This window comes from Nicrophorus vespilloides, unplaced genomic scaffold (assembly GCF_001412225.1).
Source record: "Nicrophorus vespilloides isolate i.1.1-1 unplaced genomic scaffold, Nicve_v1.0, whole genome shotgun sequence".
NCBI classification, from domain to species: Eukaryota; Metazoa; Arthropoda; class Insecta; order Coleoptera; family Silphidae; genus Nicrophorus; species Nicrophorus vespilloides.
The window spans coordinates 7,687-28,385 of NW_017096973.1; the positions used below are offsets into that span (position 1 = coordinate 7,687).

Below are 20,699 nucleotides of genomic sequence, written 5' to 3' on the forward strand. Positions count from 1 at the left end.
TATAATAATATATTGAAACATTAACATTTTCAATTGTTATTTAACACACTTGATTTAATTGTTTAATACAAAAAAATAACTTTACGTTTAAATTTAAAAAAAAACACAATTTTTGATATTAAATCTTTGAATATAAATCAATATGTTTCTTTTTTTTTAAATATAAAGAATGCCTTCAAGTTGTATTAGTTATATGTACGTAATTTAACGACGTTTGTTAGATATTTTTTTCAATAATATGATAAGTAAATCATTTAATATTGAACTTGAAAAGTATTGTAGGTGAAATTCAATTTTTTTTAAATGAATATTATTGATTTTGTTGTAAAAAATAATAGAATTAAATGTTTGTCATGTAAAGTGTGAATATAGTAATTCCATATCAATTTTGTGTTGACAAGGTGACACTTTTAAGAATGTTTTTATTTTTTGTTGTTATTGTTGTCGTTGTTATTGGTTATTGCAATTCTGGAAACGCTTGCGTAGGGAATCGAAGAAGGCGGCGGTGTCAAAGCACGTAACTGCTGTCGTCTTCACAGCCGCCTCTTTCCTGCATTCTCCTGACCTGTCGTTCGTTTCTTCTTCTTCTTAATCTTTTTTTATTTTATTTTCCTGTTTTGAATAGACCACGACGAGCGGCTTCGAGTCGGCCTCGCACGTTCGCACGCTCAGTCGATCGGTTCAGTGTTTCGGTGCCGGTGGAGTTTGCAGGATCGACGTACGCACGCACCCACGAACACACACAGACATAAGATACGAACCAGGTCAGTTCATACCCTTGAATCAACCCCATGCCCAACCTCAACCTCAATCTGAACCACCCTTAACCTTAACCAACAAACAAAAGACATAAACCAATCAATTCGATTCTTCAAGGCCTGCTGCAACTCGGCAGGAGACAGACTATTCCAAAATCATCAATCCAATTAATGAAGCCCGATTTGGTAACGAAATTTCGTAATTTTTTTCTATGCTAACGTCCGCATTGCATACACACACACTCACATATCGCCGCTTGGACTTTTGGTCCCTTGATCTCTTGACCCTTTTTACCATACGAACTCCTTTTATCGGACTCGCACGTAACCGCGACAATAATAATTAATTAATACGACGGCTGCCGTCATCCCCTTCCGGTTGTGCAACGATCGTCGTCTGTTTCCCTTGCCTTCTCGATTCGATTGCAGTCGTCGTGACAAGCCAAGATATTCGCGCGTTACATAAGTTTTCGTATTTTCTTGGCACAGAAAAGCAGCAGAAAAATACGTGAAACAAATCGATAAACGCCGGTTTGCGACGTGGAAATTCAATTAATCCGACCTACTCTGATAACCTTTCACTCGATTTCGGATAATTATTGGACTCAGCCTTCAATCTATTTCCCAATTGAATCAAATTAAATTACATTAAAGTTAAGCAACGGATGGGTGACACATATCTACCTACTAGTATAAATCAATCAATTTCAAATTTCAATTTCAAAAACTATCGCGTAGTTTGCATGTTATATAATTTGTAAAAAAAAAATAGAGTTAACTTATCCAATAATCGTTTAAACCAACGGTAATTACGTTTTATTGTTTTTGCGACGAAACATTGTAAACACTTTATTATTAATAATAAACTTGAATTCGTTGCGTATCAGGTCGTAATTGTGTCAAGTCGAGTGAATGGAAATGTTATCAATTTTGCCGCGATTGCGAAACGAATTCTATTCTTACACAAACTTACGTTTTTAGTTAAATTAATACTAAAATGGATTAATATTTTGTCCAATCCAATCATTTGAAAACGAAAATAAACAATGAGAAAGTTTGAAAATTAATTAAAATGTTGCTTATTCACATGATGAATATTCAGTATTTAGATAAGTTTTGTGGTCAATTTTATACGATTGAAATGTCGCTTATTAGCTGAGATCGGTTCCGTTTACTGTAAATAAATCCGGAGTGTCTCGATAAACTCTGGAAAAGATAGACGAGGTTTTTTTTTATAGATAGTTTTCTCGAGGATTTGCGTAAACAACGATTAAATGATGTGCTTATTAACGTAATTAGTCGTAGTTGAAATGTGTTGTTTATTGAAATTGAATATTAGTTAGTTAGTTTTTAGTCACAAATGTCTAACAACCATTTCGTACTGGTAATTTTATTAATCGAGTGATCTTTTTTTTTTCATTTGTTTTATGTGTGGTCGTTAAATATAGTTCAATGTCAACTTTACTCGATACTTTTCGATCAATTTGGAGTGCATTATAGCAAGCAGGTGTTGTTGTTGTTTGTTTGTTTTAGTAATAATTATGTGTGGTATTGATTTAAAGCTAGGAAAACGAACGTTTCCATTAGGTCGAAAGCAATTAAACTGCAATTTTCGAAGCTTTCTACGATCCGAAATGGGAATGTAATGATGATAATCGATAAGGCGATGACTGTTAAAAAAAAAGAGTGCGAAATCTATTTATATTTGGTAAATAAGCGATGTAAGTAAATATCAGCTTATCGGGGATTACAACATCGCGGATCGTGGAATTTCTAAAAGTGCAAAGTGCGATTCTCGCCTGTGTGACTTATACGCACGTCGAGTTCGGGTCCACAGTCGAAGATCTCCGGTATATAAAGAGATGTTGCAAGAAGAGTACGGAGCTGAGAATGTCTTTCGTTTTGGAATAGAACGAGTTTCGTCCTCGGGTCCAAAGATCGAAACTGGATTTTACGTTTATTCTATTTTCCTTGCTCGTATTCGAAAGAGAACAAAAATCGAGACGTCAGGGTGTGTTTGTTAATGTGTGCGTTTGTACGCTAATTGGGGGGGGGGAAGTTGGAGGACGAATATTATTAGCATAAAACCAGTATTGATGTGTGTTTCTTTTTTTTTTGCATTAACCTTCAGCCGATCCTCGCAATAACAACAAAACGCATCTTCGTAATTTCAAATTAAATTTTTTTTTGGATTTAAAACTAATTAAGTTATCGCATGAATGGACGAAAAAAGCTAAATATATCTGTAGGGTGGTCAGGTGCGCTTCTGGCAACGTTTGAAGTTATTGAAAATGTATGTGTATGTTGCCTATTTTCGTTTGATCTTCCTTGACTTTAGATAACCCGCATAGTGTTATGTTGATCGAGAGCAATACATGGCTCGATCAGACGTGTTTGACTATTTGCGTTTCTTTTTCGCTGTTGCCTCATCTTTCACTGACACGATGAACATTTGATAGTGAATTACAAGAGTAACACAAGTCTCGCACAAACCACATCATGCTCAAATTATTCTATATAGTTTTAAGCTTAATATGCATCATCAATAATTTGTCTACGTTTTGTATTTATCGAGAAATTCGATAAAATGTAATGACACTACTTACAATTTTATTACTCCAACTTTGAAAGTATTACTAAAATACCATAAGTTTCATGAAAATTGTACTACTCTCCAATTATCAATAGTTTTTCGTTCATTACTCCATTACTCCAAAGATTACCTTGACGAAAGTCAAGTATTTTGTTTTGATATCTGTCATTTTTGACATTTGTAAATTTAACTTATAGTTTAATTAGTTCTTGTACGTCATTCTTTTTTTGTGACATTTGATCTGTCAATTTTAAAGATGTTTTAAGTTAAATCATTTGAACTAAGGTTCAATGTAAACTGTAAACGTTTTCGATCATTCCAACAATTGTTTTAAAACACTTTTCTTTTCATTTGATTGATGAAAGTCAAGTAGTTTGTTTTGATATCTGTCATTTTTGACAATTGCAAATTTAACCTGCAGTTTGATCAGTTCTTGAACGTCATTCTTTTTTGTGACAGTTGATCTGTCAATTTTAAAGATGTTTTAGCTTAAATCATTTGACCGAAGGTTCAATGCAAACTGTAAACGTTTTCGATCATTCGAACAATTGTTTTAAAACACTTTTCTTTTCATTTGATTGATGAAAGTCAAGTATTTTGTTTTGATATCTGTCATTTTTGACATTTGTAAATTTAACCTGCAGTTTGATCAGTTCTTGAACGTCATTCTTTTTTGTGACATTTGAACTGTCAATTTTAAAGATGTTTTAAAACACTTTTATTTTCATTTGATTGACGAAAGTCAAGTATTTTGTTTTGATATCTGTCATTTTTGACATTTGTAAATTTAACTTATAGTTTGATCAGTTCTTGAACGTCATTCCTTTTTTGTGACATTTGAACTGTCAATTTTAAAGATGTTTTAGGTTAAATCATTTGAAGAAAGGTTCAATGCAAACTGTAAACGTTTTCGATCATTCGAACAATTGTTTTAAAACACTTTTCATTCCATTTGATTGATGAAAGTCAAGTAGTTTGTTTTGATATCTGTCATTTTTGACATTTGTAAATTTAACTTATAGTTTGATTAGTTCTTGTACGTCATTCTTTTTTTGTGACATTTGATCTGTCAATTTTAAAGATGTTTTAGGTTAAATCATTTGAACAAAGGTTCAATGTAAACTGTAAACGTTTTCGATCATTCGAACAATTGTTTTAAAGCACTTTTCTTTTCATTTGATTGATGAAAATCAAGTATTTTGTTTTGATATATGTCATTTTTGACATTTGTAAATTTAACTCATAGTTTAATCAGTTCTTGAACGTCATTCCTTTTTTGTGACATTTGATCTGTCAGGTGCGCTTCTGGCAACGTTTGAAGTTATTGAAAATGTATGTGTATGTTGCCTATTTTCGTTTGATCTTCCTTGACTTTAGATAACCCGCATAGTGTTATGTTGATCGAGAGCAATACATGGCTCGATCAGACGTGTTTGACTATTTGCGCTTCTTTTTCGCTGTTGCCTCATCTTTCACTAAAACGATGAAAATTTGATAGTGAATTACAAGAGTAACACTAGTCTCATACAAACCACATCATGCTCAAATTATTCTATATAGTTTTAAGCTTAAAATGCATCATCAATAATTTGTCTACGTTTTGTATTTATCGAGAAATTCGATAAAATGTAATGACACTACTTACAATTTCATTACTCCAACTTTGAAAGTATTACAAAAATACCATAAGTTTCATGAAAATTGTACTACTCTCCAATTATCAATAGTTTTTCGTTCATTACTCCATTACTCCAAAGATTACCAAAAATTTCATGAAAAATCAAATTATTCAGTTAAATATTTTGCCTACTGTTTGTATTTTTCAAGACATTCGATAAAATTACACTACCTTTTCGACGCATAAAATTCAATTACTTCAACTTTGAGCAATAAATTACAAAAAAACCATAAATCTTACAAAAATTCTATTACACTCAAATTATTCCGTATAATTCTAGTTTTAAAACGTGTTTTCATACAAAGTATTTCATATTTATTGTTTCGTGCGATTTCCAAATTTTATTTTTCGCGGTTCGTCCACGCTGCGAGTTAGTGCGGTTGGTTCCGTCTTTCCATCTAAAAATAACGGTCGGGTTAAGTGAACTTTGTATTTCGCATATCGACGTTTTACTTTATTATTGTTTTTCTTCTTTTTTTTTTTCTCGAAAAAATCGTACACGGATCAGCGACGGCTCGAAGTGCAACAAACAGATTTTGTTTCAACTCTCTCTTTTTTTTAAATTTTATTTCGCGTTTGTTTTCGAAGATGGAACGGACGTGTATTAATCGATGCCGATTATGCAGGTCGAGACGGTGATCCCAAAAATTTCAGTTTAATCGATACCCGATTGATGTTCGATCTTGCAAATTATTTCGCTTTTCTAATATTGAACGAAGGTCGAATTTAAACGTTTCGTATTATTCGAACGATTCGGTTAATAATAAACAAATAGAGAAAAAAAACAAATAAAATTGCTATGGCAATTTTACATTTTGACGGCGAGAAAATGTGTTACATAATTGTAATTGGAAACGTGTTGTTTTTAAATGTAATCAGATTACTCACGGATCGAAAATACAAACGAACGATTTATATATGTTAATCATGTATGTTTCGATATCTGTCATTTTCGACAGTTGCAAATTTGATCATTTCTTGAACGTCATTTTTTTATATTTGAACTGTCAATTTTAAAGAAAATTTAGGTTAAACCGTTCGAACTAAGATCGTAATTTTCAATTTTTCATTTTTGACATTTGAACTGTCAAATTTAAATATGTTTTAGGTTACATCATTTGATCGAAGGTGCAATGTAAACTGTAAACGTTTTCGATCATTAGAACAATTGTTTTAAAACAATTTTCTTTTCATTTGATTGACGAAAGTCAAGTATTTTGTTTTGATATCTGTCATTTTTGACATTTGTAAATTTAACTTATAGTTTGATCAGTTCTTGTACGTCATTCCTTTTTGTGACATTTGAACTGTCAATTTTAAAGATGTTTTAGGTTAAATCATTTGAACGAAGGTTCAATGTAAACTGTAAACGTTTTCGATCATTCGAACAATTGTTTTAAAACAATTTTCTTTTCATTTGAATGATGAAAGTCAAGTAGTTTGTTTTGATATCTGTCATTTTTGACATTTGTAAATATAACCTGCAGTTTAATCAGTTCTTAAACGTCATTCTTTTTTGCGACATTTGAACTGTCAATTTAAAAGAAGATTTATGAACGAAGGTCGAATGCAAACGTTTCTAATTTTTCATTTTTGACATTTGAACTGTCAAATTTAAAGATGTTTTAGTTTAAATCATATGAACGAAGGTGCAATGTAAACTGTAAACATTTTCGATCATTCAAACAATTGTTTTAAAACACTTTATCTTTCATTTGATTGATGAAAGTCAAGTAGTTTGTTTTGATATCTGTCATTTTTGACAATTGCAAATTTAACCTGTAGTTTAAACGTTATTTTTTTATGACATTTGAACTGTCAATTTTAAAGATGTTTTAGCTTAAATCATTTGAACGATGGTGCAATGTAAACTGTAAACGTTTTCGATCATTCGAACAATGGTTTTAAAACACTTTTCTTTTCATTTGATTGACGAAAGTCAAGTATTTTATTTTGATATCTGTCATTTTTGACAATTTGTAAATTTAACCTGCAGTTTGATCAGTTCTTGAACGTCATTCTTTTTTGTGACATTTGATCTGTCAATTTAAAAGAAGATTTATGAACGAAGGTCGAATGTAAACGTTACCGATTTTTCGAATCATTGTTATATTAAAACATTTTTGTTCTGATATCTGTCATTTTTAACAATTACAAATTTAACCTGCAGTTTGATCAGTTCTTAAACGTCATTCTTTTTGTGACATTTGAACTGTCAATTTTAAAGATGTTTTAAAACACTTTTCTTTTCATTTGATTGACGAAAGTCAAGTATTTTATTTTGATATCTGTCATTTTTGACATTTGTAAATTTAACTTATAGTTTGATTAGTTCTTAAACGTCATTCTTTTTTTGTGACATTTGATCTGTCAATTTGAAAGATGATTTATGAACGAAGGTCGAATGTAAACGTTTCCGATTATGCGAACAATTGTTCTAATAGCAAACAAACAGAATCGCAACGGCAATTTTCCAATTTGAATAGAAATGTTATATAATTCCAATTGGCGACGTCCGTTGTTCACGGATTGGGAAACGGTTCACGGATTGTAACGACGATGTTCGTACATCCCCCTTTTTTTTAATTGATAATTGATAACTGTTGACATCTCGACTAATTTCGTGTCACTCCTCTGATTATCCTCTGCGTGACTTACGCAACTCGAGAAAGACGATTGTCGGTCATGCACAGAAAGAATTGCGATTCGCAAATGGTTTTGGGTACGAGATACGAATTCTGCGATATTACGACGTTTCGAAATCGTCTCATAATTATTTATTTATTTATTTAGTTCAGTTGACTCATCTAAATTTTGTTTTTAAAGTCATTGAAATGATAAATGAAATTTTAAATCCAGTCCAATTGAGATTTAAATCCATGTTGAAACGAGATTGCAGGTCTCTTGAAATTCAATAAAAAAAATAAAATTATGATTATGTGTCAATTTATCATTACTTCAACTTTGACAATTGATTATAAGAATACTGCAAAATACACACAATTATCGTTAAAACCAAATTATTCCTTATAGTTTTATTATAGTCAGACATTTGAAACAAATTTTTATGTACGTTTAACGTTTCATTGCTTAACTAATATTTGCTTTCTGTCGTTTTATCAACAAATTTTCACATCAAACTTTTATTATTTCTTAATTAAAGTTGGCACTATAAAAGCATTTAACTTACACGTAGCATGAAGTCATATAAAAAATTCTACATCATTAAAATAAGTGCATTGCCTTGAAAAGTGCATTTACCTTCTCGACCTTGACAGAACGTTTTTCACATAGACGCTATAAAATATTGAAGAAAAAAAGGAATAATATTATTCGAAAGTCTCCATTAATTACATACATACTAATATGTATGAATTGCATAATTTCGTTGGTTTCTAATTTAAACTAGTTTAATTATCTTAATTAACTTGATCATAACATCAGTTACGAAATGAACACACATTGAGATTCGTATAAGATTATCATCAATTTGGAAAATTGGAAAACCTCTTTTAATTGATTGTATCTTAAATGTCATATGTCGACGTATTAACTGTCATGGGTTACTTGAAGAAAATGGTGGTTAATAAAAAAGATTTGTCATTTTTGACGTATTAACTGTCATTTGGCTAATTGTGGAAAATGGTGGTTAATAAAGAAGAACTGTCAGTTTTTGACGTATTAATTGTCATTTGCATGGGTTACTTGAAGAAAATGGTGGTTAATAAAGAAAAACTATCAGTTTTTGACTTATTAATTGTCATTTGTATAGGTTACTTGAAGAAAATGGTGGTTAATAAAGAAGAACTGTAATTTTTGACGTATTAACTGTCATTTGCCTAATTGTGGAAAATGGTAATTAATAAAAAAGAAAAATTAACTGTCATTTTTAAAGTCGATTTAGGTTAGATAATCAAATGTTTATGTAACGCTCTCGAATATTTTACGCGTAATTTTTATTAGTTCATAATGTTTAGATTACATTTTTTTTTACATGTTATCAGCTTTTATTTTTGTGTTGTCGATTACGAACGAACGATTTGGGTTAATTTTGGCCTATTGCAGATAAAGAGATGAAATGTAAACTATATGTGATTTTACAAATTTTCTAACTGAAGCAGTTATATGATTGATGCGATTGAATAATGATGCGTAAATGAACAATAAAAGTTGCGTAAAGGTGACGTGAATTCGCGTAAGTTCGTTTTAAATTGGTGAAATTATGTACGCGGTCGATTGTTCGCTCGTTTATGAATGCTAAGAGCGTATCCTTTCTTTCCATACTTACTTACTTACGTGCATACATACATAGTCAAATGATTTTTATTGTATTTCTTTTTTTTGCAAATCATTCGAGACGCGCGCAGAGAGAATACAAATATTCGAGCAAAGCAGATATTAAGTGTACATTGTTAGACATTGGTAGAAGTTGCGTGAATTCAGAATCCGTCCACATAGAAGAATTTATAAATAGCTATTTCAATCTCCACATTCAATTCTACACAATTGAAATACATATTTTATATTACAGCTGTTAAATTATAGACTTTGGTGTACTCTAATTCAATATATAAGTTAATTACAACATTTTCATATTAAATAGACAAATTTTGAGAATTAGAGAATTATAGATTACTAAAGTTAGTAGATATAATTATGTATTTAGTAGCTAACTATCAATTATCTAAATGAACAATGAAAGATATACACATTTAAGAGAGAATTTATGTAAAACCTTGATTAATTTATCGATATTTTCACTTTATTTTTTCCATGTTTCTGTTACACCTTGTTCTTTCCTCGCTCTTGAGTGTTGAGTCAAGGAACTCAAGTTGGGCGACATCGGTTTTTAATGACTATTTGCGTCCCGGCCGGTTGGTGGAGATTGAAGAGTCGCGCGCGCGCCACGTGTTTCCACTAAAAATAGGTAGAAATTTGGGCCCGAAGTCGAAGAAGCGCTGCACAGCTCAACAAGTAACGCTTCGTCGTCTCGCGCTCATGATTTGCCAAAAAGCTAACTCACGAAATTGATGCAAATATGCCAAAAAAAGTAAATTGCATTTTCTGTTTGCAATCACTTTGTTTGTTGAGAATGCAGCAGTTTGCATTACTTCAGCTTTTGGATTCCAATAAAAAGGAAAACCATTGCTTAATGTTTTATTACCTCATTTTTGAACAAGCCAAACGGATGAAACGATTTGCATCATTACAATGCATTCAGAATTACTGTTTACTTTCCTCGTTATAATATCGTATTAGCGTTATCTTAATGAGTCTGTGAGGCCTATTATCTATATAAATTAACTGGTAGATAAATTTAAGTTTCAACGATTTCAATTAACAGTTCTTGTTTTAATATCGCAAAGTTTGTATAGAAATGTATCATATCAGTTTAGTACATTTAAAACGATAAATATGTTTTTTTTATTATTTTACATGTAATTTAAAAGAGTAATAGTGCCTTAATTGATGATTCAAACAAGTATGATTAATAATTAACATTTTTCTTGTTTTTCTTTCATTTCTTAGGTCACACAATGCATTTGAAATTGTTCATTCATTGTAAATTGTTTAATCTGGAAACGCGTAATAAAATTTCAATGAACAATGCTCGCGATTTGGAATGCAAAATTTCCTCTATTGAAAAGAAAAAAAATAGTGTGAATATGTGAGTGAAAGATACTAATTAATAATTGTAGAAATCTCACGCAATTATTGGACAGATTTCACGGGCTCGTTTAATGATTAGCATTTAAATAATCTGGTCTAGACGGCTTTCGTTGTTGTTGTTATTTGTTTTTTTTTGTTTCTTGTTGTATTGAATTAACGATTGTTGCGGTGACTTGCCTTTTTTTTTTGAATGTATTGAAAACCGGAAATGGACGTGTCGTTTATGTGCGCGATGTGCTCGTAGAGTTGTGGAAGATGAAGACCTTCGGATAAATTGGGTTGGCGTGTGCAATTGGTTTCAATTACAAGGCCAAAGAAAATTATTATCTTTCCATTTGGTTGTTCTCTCTCCTCGCCTCCTCGAGTCTTTCTGTTGTTTTGTCGCGCTCGAACGGAGATTTGGAACGCGCAGACGGTTTCTCAATATCAGTTTTTTTCTGGATAAACTTTTACAACAATCATAATCATATGAATTTTGTTAAATATTGATGCAAAAATGCAATGAAATTTTTCATTTTGAGATTTTCGATAGAATGATTATTTTTGTTTCTTATGACAAACTTTCGTAGTGCCTTTTTGACATTTTGGAAAAGAATTCTTAAAGTCGTTTTTTGTAAAAGTATTGTACTTTATTCATATTTTATAAAAGACATTTTGAAGACTGAAGACATTTTTTTTAAATTTGACGTATCTTTTAAAAACTTGACAGTTTTCAAATACTGAAGAAATTTTTTTAAATTTGACGTATCTTTCAAGTATTTGACAGTTCTAATAAAAAGGATTGTAATTGAATCATATTATATGAAAGACATTTCAAAGAATGAAGATATTTTTAAATTTGACATATCTTTCAGAAAGTTGACAGTTCTTATAAAAAGGATTGTAATTGAATCATATTGTATGAAAGACACTTTAAAGAATTAAGACATTTTTTTAAATTTGACGTATCTTTGAAAAACTTGACAGTTCTTATAAAAAATATTGTAATTGAATCACATTGTATAAAATACTTTTCAAATATTGAAGACTTTTTTTTAAATTTGACGTATCTTTCAAAAATTTGACAGTTCTTATAAAGTGGATTGTAATTGAATCACATTGTATAAAAGACATTTCAAATATTGAAAACATTTTTTAAATTTGACGTATTTGACAGTTCTAATCAAATGATTGCAATTGATTGATTCATATGGGTAAAACCAACCACTTGAATGTCACTATCGACTAGTTGGTTTATCTAATTGCACACTCTATATCTGCACTTAATTCTAATGAAATTGATATTACATATTTGATTTTGTTTTTTGATACAGTGAAAATCGCTGCAATTGTAGAAATTTTATCTGTCACTTTGACATTAAGTTTTGTTTATGATTGTGTAATTTACACAATTATTCAATAATGAGCAAATACATCAATTTTAAGTTCACTTGACCAAATTATTAGTGTATTTGGATATGTGAATGCAGAGGTTCGATCCAGATTATGCATATTTTTTAAAACCGCCTCTCTTAAATAATTTCACTTTCTTTCTTGATTTAGTCACGTTTTGTACGGCCGGTTTAGAACTAGTTTCACGATATTATCTAGGTGGAAAAGCGGGTTTTCTAAGCAAGATATTAATGCGTTTTCTGAACTATCATCATAATATTATAAGTCTACGCTTTTTGTGTTAATCTGTCGTTTGCCTTAGTTTTATCTGGCGGACGCGCTTATATAAAATGTGTATTATCCGCGTGAAGCCTTGGTCGGATGCAAAACAAAATAAGGAGAGACGGAGAAAGCAATAGAAAAATGTAGTGAACTTGATTTATGTTCGCGTTCTCGTTTACTCTTTCTCTTTTCTATACAGTACTTGTTTGTAAACAGAATCGTCGATAATGAATGATATTGGCAAGTTCGAGTTCGAGAGTCAGTAGTTAATGTGCAACGTTCCTTTCTGTTACAGATTTGAAGTGGAGAGCATCGGGACAGGACTGATATATATACACATAGAGTTATTTTTTTTCTTCTAAATTTTTGGTTCCGTTTTGGAATTTTGCTAAATTTTTGCTTCGAGTCACAACAGATCGATTGTGAGTTGAAAAGATGGTGGTGAGGCTGCTGAGCACGAAGGGCTTCGGCCCGTCCCAGAGCCTCTTCAAGATCAGGAGCGCGAAGAACTACAGCACCAAGATCACGTACAAACCGATCCGCAGCGTTCTCGTTGCGAACAGAGGTGAAATCGCGGTGCGCGTCTTCCGTGCCTGCAACGAGTTGGGCATCAAATCCGTGGCCATCTACTCCAAGGAGGACAGGGCTCACATCCACAGGCTGAAAGCGGACGAATCTTATCTGGTCGGTAAAGGTTTGCCTCCGGTCCAGGCTTACCTCAACATCGAGGAGATCATCAGGGTGTGCCAGGACAATGGAGTCGACGCCGTCCATCCCGGTTACGGTTTCCTCTCCGAGAGGTCGGACTTTGCTCAGGCCGTCGTCGATGCCGGCATGCGTTTCATCGGACCCAGTCCCAAGGTCGTCCAGCAGATGGGTGACAAGGTCGCTGCCAGGGAGGCCGCAATCGCCGCAGGTGACGATCTCTCCATCCATCTATCTTCATTCATTTATCGCATAAAAAAACGATTAGATTGGCACGGTCCAAATCACCTTCAAACCGTTTATCTTATCTAACAGATTTCGCCCATCTAAATGTAAACAAACAATTGGGGGCACGGCGTTACGCAATTATCTTGTTGTCGTGGCGACGTTACCCAATTTACTCTCCTTTGTTTTATATATTTGCATTGCTACTTTAAATTATATCAAATCTCATATCTCAATTAATACAGATTTCAAATGTAATAGATCAAAAGATTTCAATGATAAACATATAACTCGGTATATTCATAAAGCATATCATATAATTACATCCAATTTTCTATTGTTAGAAGTTACAAGTTTTAGAGGAAAGTTTCATCTTGATGTTTTAAATTATTGCGTGTAATTTTCATCAACTAGAAACAATCAATTATTGATTGTTTCTAGTTGATTTCGCCCATCTAAATGTAAACAAACAATTGGGGGCACGGCGTTACGCAATTATCTTGTTGTCGTGGCGACGTTACCCAATTTACTCTCTTTTGTTTTCTATATTTGCATTGCTACTTTAAATTATATCAAATCTCGTATCTCAATTAATACAGATTTCAAATGTAATAGACCAGAAGATTTCAATGATAAACATATAACTTGGTATATTCATAAAGAATATCATATAAATACATCCAATTGTCTATTGTTAGAAGTTACAAGTTTTAGAGGAAAGTTTCATCTTGATATTTTAAATTATTGCGTGTAATTTTCATCAACTAGAAACAATCAATTATTGATTGTTTCTAGTTGATTTCGCACATCTAAATGTAAACAAACAATTGGGGGCACGGCGTTACGCAATTATCTTGTTGTCGTGACGACGTTACCCAATTTACTCTCTTTTGTTTTATATATTTGCATTGCTACTTTAAATTATATCAAATCTCATATCACAATTAATACAGATTTCAAATGTAATAGATCAGAAGATTTCAATGATAAACATATAACTTGGTATATTCATAAAGAATATCATATAAATACATCCAATTGTCTATTGTTAGAAGTTACAAGTTTTAGAGGAAAGTTTCATCTTGATATTTCAAATTATTGCGTGTAATTTTCATCAACTAGAAACAATCAATTATTGATTGGTTGTAATTTTCCATCTATTACAATTTTACTGGTAACATTTCCATTAAGCCAATCTAACTTTATAATATAAGTTTGCTTGTGTCTATTTAAAGTTATTAATGTTGATGCTGATTTTTGTTTGTTTTTTTTATAGGTGTACCAATTGTGCCTGGTACCGATGGCCCGGTTACCACGAAGGAAGAGGCAAGGGAGTTCTGCAACAAGCACGGACTTCCCGTTATTTTCAAAGTATGTTTGATTTATTTCGATCGGTATATCTCTTATTGATTTTTGTTTTGTTTTTTGCAAGGCTGCCTACGGTGGAGGCGGCAGAGGTATGCGTGTCGTCAGGAAAATGGAGGAGGTCGAAGAGAACTTCCAGAGAGCGTCTTCTGAAGCTTTGTCCGCGTTCGGAAACGGAGCCATGTTCATTGAGAAGTTCATCGAGAGGCCTCGTCACATCGAGGTTCAACTGCTCGGAGATAAGGCCGGAAACGTAGTGCACCTTTACGACAGAGATTGCTCCGTGCAGAGGCGCCATCAGAAGGTCGTCGAGATGGCCCCGGCGCCTCATCTGGATGTTAAAATCCGCGACCAGATGACTGCGGCTGCTGTCAAATTGGCGCAGCACGTCGGTTACGAGAACGCCGGTACCGTGGAGTTCCTGTGCGACGAGAAGGGCAACTTCTACTTCATCGAAGTCAACGCTAGGTAAATTCTGGATGTTCTTGTTTTGTTATAGAGATTGTTAATGTTTATGCTTTCAGGTTGCAAGTCGAGCACACGGTGACTGAAGAGATTACAGGTGTCGATCTTGTGCAATCGCAGATCAGGGTGGCCGAAGGCATGACCCTTCCAGAGCTCGGTCTCGTTCAAGATAAGATCTACCCAAGCGTAAGTTTAAGGTTGAATGATTGCGTTCAACAATTTTAATAATGCAATTTCGTTTTTTTTTTTTGAAGGGTTTCGCTATCCAATGTCGTGTCACCACCGAGGATCCAGCGAAGAACTTCCAGCCGGATACCGGTCGCATTGAGGTGTTCCGTTCCGGAGAGGGTATGGGTATCCGTCTGGACGGTGCCAGCGGTTTCGCCGGTGCCATCATCTCTCCGTACTACGATTCGCTCCTCGTCAAAGTAATCGCCCATTCTCGCGATCTCCAGAGCTCCTGCGCGAAGATGAACAGAGCTTTGCGCGAGTTCCGTGTGCGCGGCGTCAAGACCAACATCCCGTTCCTGCTGAACGTCCTCGAAAACCAAAAGTTCCTCAACGGCAGCGTCGACACCTACTTCATCGACGAGAACCCGCAGCTGTTCCAGTTCCTCACCTCGCAGAACAGGGCCCAGAAGTTGCTCAACTACATCGGTCAGGTGCTCGTCAACGGACCCACGACGCCGCTCGCCACCAACGTCAAACCCGCCGACACCACGCCAAACATTCCGGCCGTCTCAGAAGGTAACATAAGAATCACCCGATCCCCGCATGCGCAGACGGCGGTGTTAACCGCAACCAAGTGAACACGCAAGTGCAACTGGTTGTCGGAAAACCCCCATCTCCGATGCAACAAAGACCTTCAAACCGACCAACCAACCCAAAACAAATTCAGCATTATCTATCGAAAAGCGACACTTACTTAAATGACGAAACTTTGCAATTGCAGCCTACTTAACCCAAGCGACCAGCAGTGAGTAAACAATTATCAGAAAGAGCAAAAGAATAGAAAGAAAAAAAAAAAGATTCGGTACTTCGAGTACAAGTAATTAGTAACCGGTGTGGTTTTTTTACCTTTAGTCTAATCTAATCTATTTGTTGTTTTCCGTGTTGCCGAGATCGTATATCTATTTATTTTAGTCGGCTCCGCTTGTTACTGCATCTGTGTTAACCCCTCTACTCATTGTTTTATTTTATTTTATTTTTTGTTTCTTTGGTAAACGGTTTACTCTGAACCCTTCCCCATTTCGCCCACCCAAACACATCTGCAGCATAACTTCAACCAGATGCAGATCAATGTAGTTTTATTATTTTGACCCTCACATCATCCAACCTACAGACAGAAGAAAAAGCTGCTTATCGTTGGTAAATGGTTGATTGATTTTCGTATTGTATTTTGTGTCACATCTCGTCAGATTCCACTACAATTCTAGGATTGGTATTTTTATGCATTCATCTCCAGTTATCAAAAGTTACATTCATACACGATATTCGTCAATCAGTAGCTTAAATTTTTAAACATTTAGTAGATTCTATTTGATTCATATAAATGGTGTTGGTATTACTTTTCTACCGCAGCTATTACACATTTCATATTTATTTTAGTTACCCATGAACGTCTTATGTTGGTATGATTCCAGCATTTTAGGTATTAGTATTAGCATGTCGATGTTAATTATCAGAAAAAAAGCATCTGTCCATTATTGATTTATGAACATATTTTTGTTTTGAATGGCCCCGATTTCCATGAATCATCCCAAGTAGTTGCGTTTTTTTTTGTTGTTGTTGTTTTGGAATGCACTTTTTGATTTTAATCATTTTGTTGAATTTAATTTTAACTATCTATCCAGCTGTGTAATTTAGTTAATACAAGGCATGCCCTTTTGTCGTTTCTTTTGCAGCTTACATATCGGTCACCAGCGAAGAAGGACCAAGTAATGCATAAGTTTTTATTTTCTATTATTATTATTACTATTACTATTATTGTTTCCATACTTTGAATGTTGTCATCCGTGTCGATAATCCGCATGCAGCAGCAGCCGCTTGATCATACATATTTTTTCCATTCCTCTCTCTATTTTTCTATATCTCTTTCCACTTTTTTTTTCAATAACTGTCTTAACTCTTTTAATCGCTTTTTTGTTGTTGTTGTTGTTTCTAACGATGTTGTGCAGATCTCGAAGCGATTAACATGCATGCGCTTATTTTTAATGTCAGATTTCTTGGTGTTTGCTCTCGTTAATTTTAGCTTTGTTGATTCGTCCAGATGTTCAGCCACCCAAGGGTTTTAGGCAGATCTACAAGGAGCAAGGTCCGGAAGCTTTCGCGAAGGCCGTGCGCGCCCACAAGGGTCTCCTCCTCATGGACACCACCTTCAGGGATGCCCATCAGTCTTTGCTCGCCACCAGAGTGCGCACCCACGATTTGCTGAAGGTCTCCCCGTACGTCGCACACAACTTCAGCAACCTCTACTCCATGGAGAACTGGGGTGGCGCCACCTTCGATGTCGCCCTCCGTTTCCTGCACGAGTGCCCTTGGGACCGTCTCGCCGAGATGAGGAAGCTCATCCCAAACATCCCCTTCCAGATGTTGCTCAGAGGGGCCAACGCCGTCGGTTACACCAACTACCCGGACAACGTCGTCGAAAAGTTCTGCGAACTCTCCGTAAGTCTAAAGTGGATGCGCCGGGTATTGAATGAACGATATAATGAATTGTTTCTCAGGTACAAACTGGAATGGATATCTTCAGGGTGTTCGATTCTCTTAACTACTTGCCAAACCTGATTTTGGGTATGGAGGCAGCCGGTAAGGCAGGCGGTATCGTCGAGGCTGCAATCTCTTATTCAGGAGATGTGAGCAATCCTAACAAGAAGAAATACGACCTCAAGTATTACATGAAGTTGACCGAGGAGTTGGTGAAGGCTGGCACTCACGTCTTGGCCATCAAGGATATGGCCGGTCTGCTCAGACCCACCGCAGCCAAGTAATTATTACGAATGCGATGTATTTTCAGATGTTGATTGCTTTGTTGTTTGTTTGCAGGATGCTCGTATCAGCGATCCGTGATAAGTACCCAGACTTGCCAATCCACATCCACACGCACGACACCAGCGGAAACGGTGTCGCTTCGATGCTCGCGTGCGCCGAAGCCGGTGCCGACGTCGTCGACGTTGCCGTTGACTCCATGTCCGGTCTGACCTCTCAACCTAGCATGGGCGCCATCGTCAGCGCTCTGGAGGGAACTCCATTGGACACCAAGTTCAATCTTCCCGCCATCTCCGACTACTCCGCGTACTGGGAACAAACTCGTACCCTGTACGGTCCGTTCGAATGCACCACCACCATGAAGAGCGGCAACGCCGATGTTTACAACAACGAAATTCCCGGCGGTCAATACACCAACTTGCAATTCCAAGCGTACTCCCTCGGCCTCGGCGACTTCTTCGAGGACGTCAAGAAAGCGTACGCCGAAGCCAACATTCTTTTGGGAGACATCATCAAGGTCACCCCGTCCTCCAAGGTGGTCGGCGATCTCGCCCAATTCATGGTACAGAACAAGCTCAAGGCCCAAGACGTTTTGGACAAGGCAGAGGAACTCTCCTTCCCCAAGTCCGTCGTTGAATACCTGCAAGGTCACATCGGTCAACCCTACGGAGGATTCCCAGAACCGCTCAGAGCTAAGGTGCTTAAGGATATGCCAAGATTGGAAGGCAGACCTGGTGCCTCAATGAAGCCGTTCGATTTCCCTAAACTGAAGGAAGAATTATCGGTACGCTCTCTATTATACTTTTAGTATAATGAACAATTTGGTGATCTGAATGTTTCTCTTTCAGCAAATCTTCGACAAAGTCACCGATAAGGATGTCATGTCCGCCGCCCTGTACCCGCAAGTCACCAAGGATTACCTGAAGTTCACCGCTGAATACGGACCGGTCGACAAGCTGGACACTCGCGTCTTCCTCGTAGGCCCGAAGGTCGGCGAAGAGTTCGAGGTGACCATCGAGAAGGGAAAGACGCTCGGCGTGAAGACTCTGGCCATGGCCGAGGATCTGACCGAGAACGGCGAACGCGAAGTCTTCTTCGAGCTGAACGGTACCCTCCGATCGGTGTTCATCAAGGACAACGAGGCCAGGAAGGAACTGCACATCCATCCGAAAGCGGACAAGGCCAACTTGAAACAGGTGGGCGCTCCTATGCCAGGCGAGGTCATCGACATCAGGGTGAAACCGGGAGACAAAATCGAGAAGGGCACACCTTTGGTCATCCTCTCGGCAATGAAGATGGAAACCGTCGTGCAATCTCCGGCCAAGGGAGTCGTCAAAAGTGTAGAGATCAAGATGGGAATGAAGCTTGAGGCCGAAGATCTCATCATCTCCTTCGAATAAAAAACAAAAAAACACCACCACCGCCAAAACCCCCAATCGAAAGAGAGACCAAAAAAAAAAAGAAAAAAACATCACGAGCGATCTTGTAAATACAAATTATTTTTTTATTTGTTTGTTGATTGTTGTTATTGTTGTTAGTAGTGTTTCTTTCCTGTCGCTCTTTCTTGATACTTTTCTCTCTATCTTTTTATTTAGTTATTTTCTTTTCTAAACTTTATACACACACTATCTTTGTTATACATATATATATTTACATAACGTTTTTTTTTTTTTATTATTCCACAACAAAAAGGAAAAAAAGAACAAATAATATATATTTTTTTTTTATATACAACATGATGTAACGAAATTACGAATCGGACGTTCCCAGAATCCTCTTCATCGCCAACTCCCCGTCCTGCAGAATCAAAGATTACACAAATCCTAACATTAGATTTAACGTTACCTTAACTAGGAAATCGAAGCATTTCTCCACGTAGAAATCATCACTGATCACGATCGATGATGATGGTGCAGGAAGGATGCCGTCGCCTCGAATCATCTTTACGCACGTTATTATGATCACGGCATAAACGCAGATCTTCGCAACTGCAAAACGAGTGTTGAGAAATTGATGGTGGTTTCGGTGATGGAATTACGGTTACTTTCGTGCAGATTCGCCATGATCAATGTGTTGATGAACAGAAAATTTTAAAGCAAAAAAAATGCCAAAATCAAATGACAATCCTCTTAGTTACTGTCATCAATAATGAACAAAAAGTAAGCGAAAACTTACAGGTAAGATCTTGGAAAAACAAATAATTACAAACTTGTTGATTTAGTTCATAGCTTCACGTAAGAAAGTTTAAATAATTAATATAATTATGAAAAACAAATTTATTAAATAGAAGATCTTAGTAACATAATAAACAAGCAATTGAAGTCATCTGACATCTCTTGAAATGTCTACAAAAACAATACCGTTTTTTTTTTCAATTCGATATTTATGTAACGTTAAATAGTGTATAACAGTGGTTTCCAAACTTGATGTTACTACGCTTCCCTCAAAAGTATGTAATCATTTGGCGCCTCCCCACCCCCCCTCCATTTCATAAAAGGAACGCGTATAGAATGAATCCAATATATGCATATGAAAGCTGAATGTTTGGGGAATCCAGCAAGTATAGATACATTCTGTGCTCTTATCGATATTGCTGTAA

At 35.4% G+C, this 20,699-nt stretch overlaps 1 protein-coding gene across 3 annotated transcripts; it reads left to right on the top strand.

The window, feature by feature from the left end:
- The first annotated feature begins 668 nt into the window (after positions 1-668).
- Positions 669-19,695, top strand: LOC108558603 (pyruvate carboxylase, mitochondrial). Of its 3 annotated transcripts, XM_017915568.1 has the most exons (12): positions 670-764; positions 12,648-13,268; positions 14,559-14,653; positions 14,715-15,115; positions 15,172-15,298; positions 15,367-15,859; positions 16,065-16,088; positions 17,017-17,049; positions 17,382-17,779; positions 17,839-18,098; positions 18,158-18,884; positions 18,949-19,695. In XM_017915568.1, exons 2-12 carry the CDS (start codon positions 12,788-12,790, stop codon positions 19,498-19,500), a joined length of 3,591 nt encoding a protein of 1,196 aa, XP_017771057.1. In that variant the 5' UTR covers positions 670-764; positions 12,648-12,787; the 3' UTR covers positions 19,501-19,695. The 3 variants fall into 3 exon arrangements, with proteins under 3 accessions (XP_017771059.1, XP_017771057.1, XP_017771058.1); XM_017915570.1 differs by lacking the exon at positions 17,017-17,049 and having other exon boundaries at positions 669-764; XM_017915569.1 differs by lacking the exon at positions 16,065-16,088.
- Positions 19,696-20,699: the final 1,004 nt, after the last annotated feature.

Bases quoted from the DNA above. Each gene is read 5' to 3' on its own strand.
- LOC108558603 (XM_017915568.1), top strand. From the start codon at position 12,788: ATGGTGGTGAGGCTGCTGAGCACGAAGGGCTTCGGCCCGTCCCAGAGC. The intron at 13,269-14,558 runs GTGACGATCTCT...TTTTTTTTATAG, and splicing joins GGAGGCCGCAATCGCCGCAG to GTGTACCAATTGTGCCTGGT. The intron at 15,860-16,064 runs GTAACATAAGAA...TTGCAATTGCAG, and splicing joins CATTCCGGCCGTCTCAGAAG to CCTACTTAACCCAAGCGACC.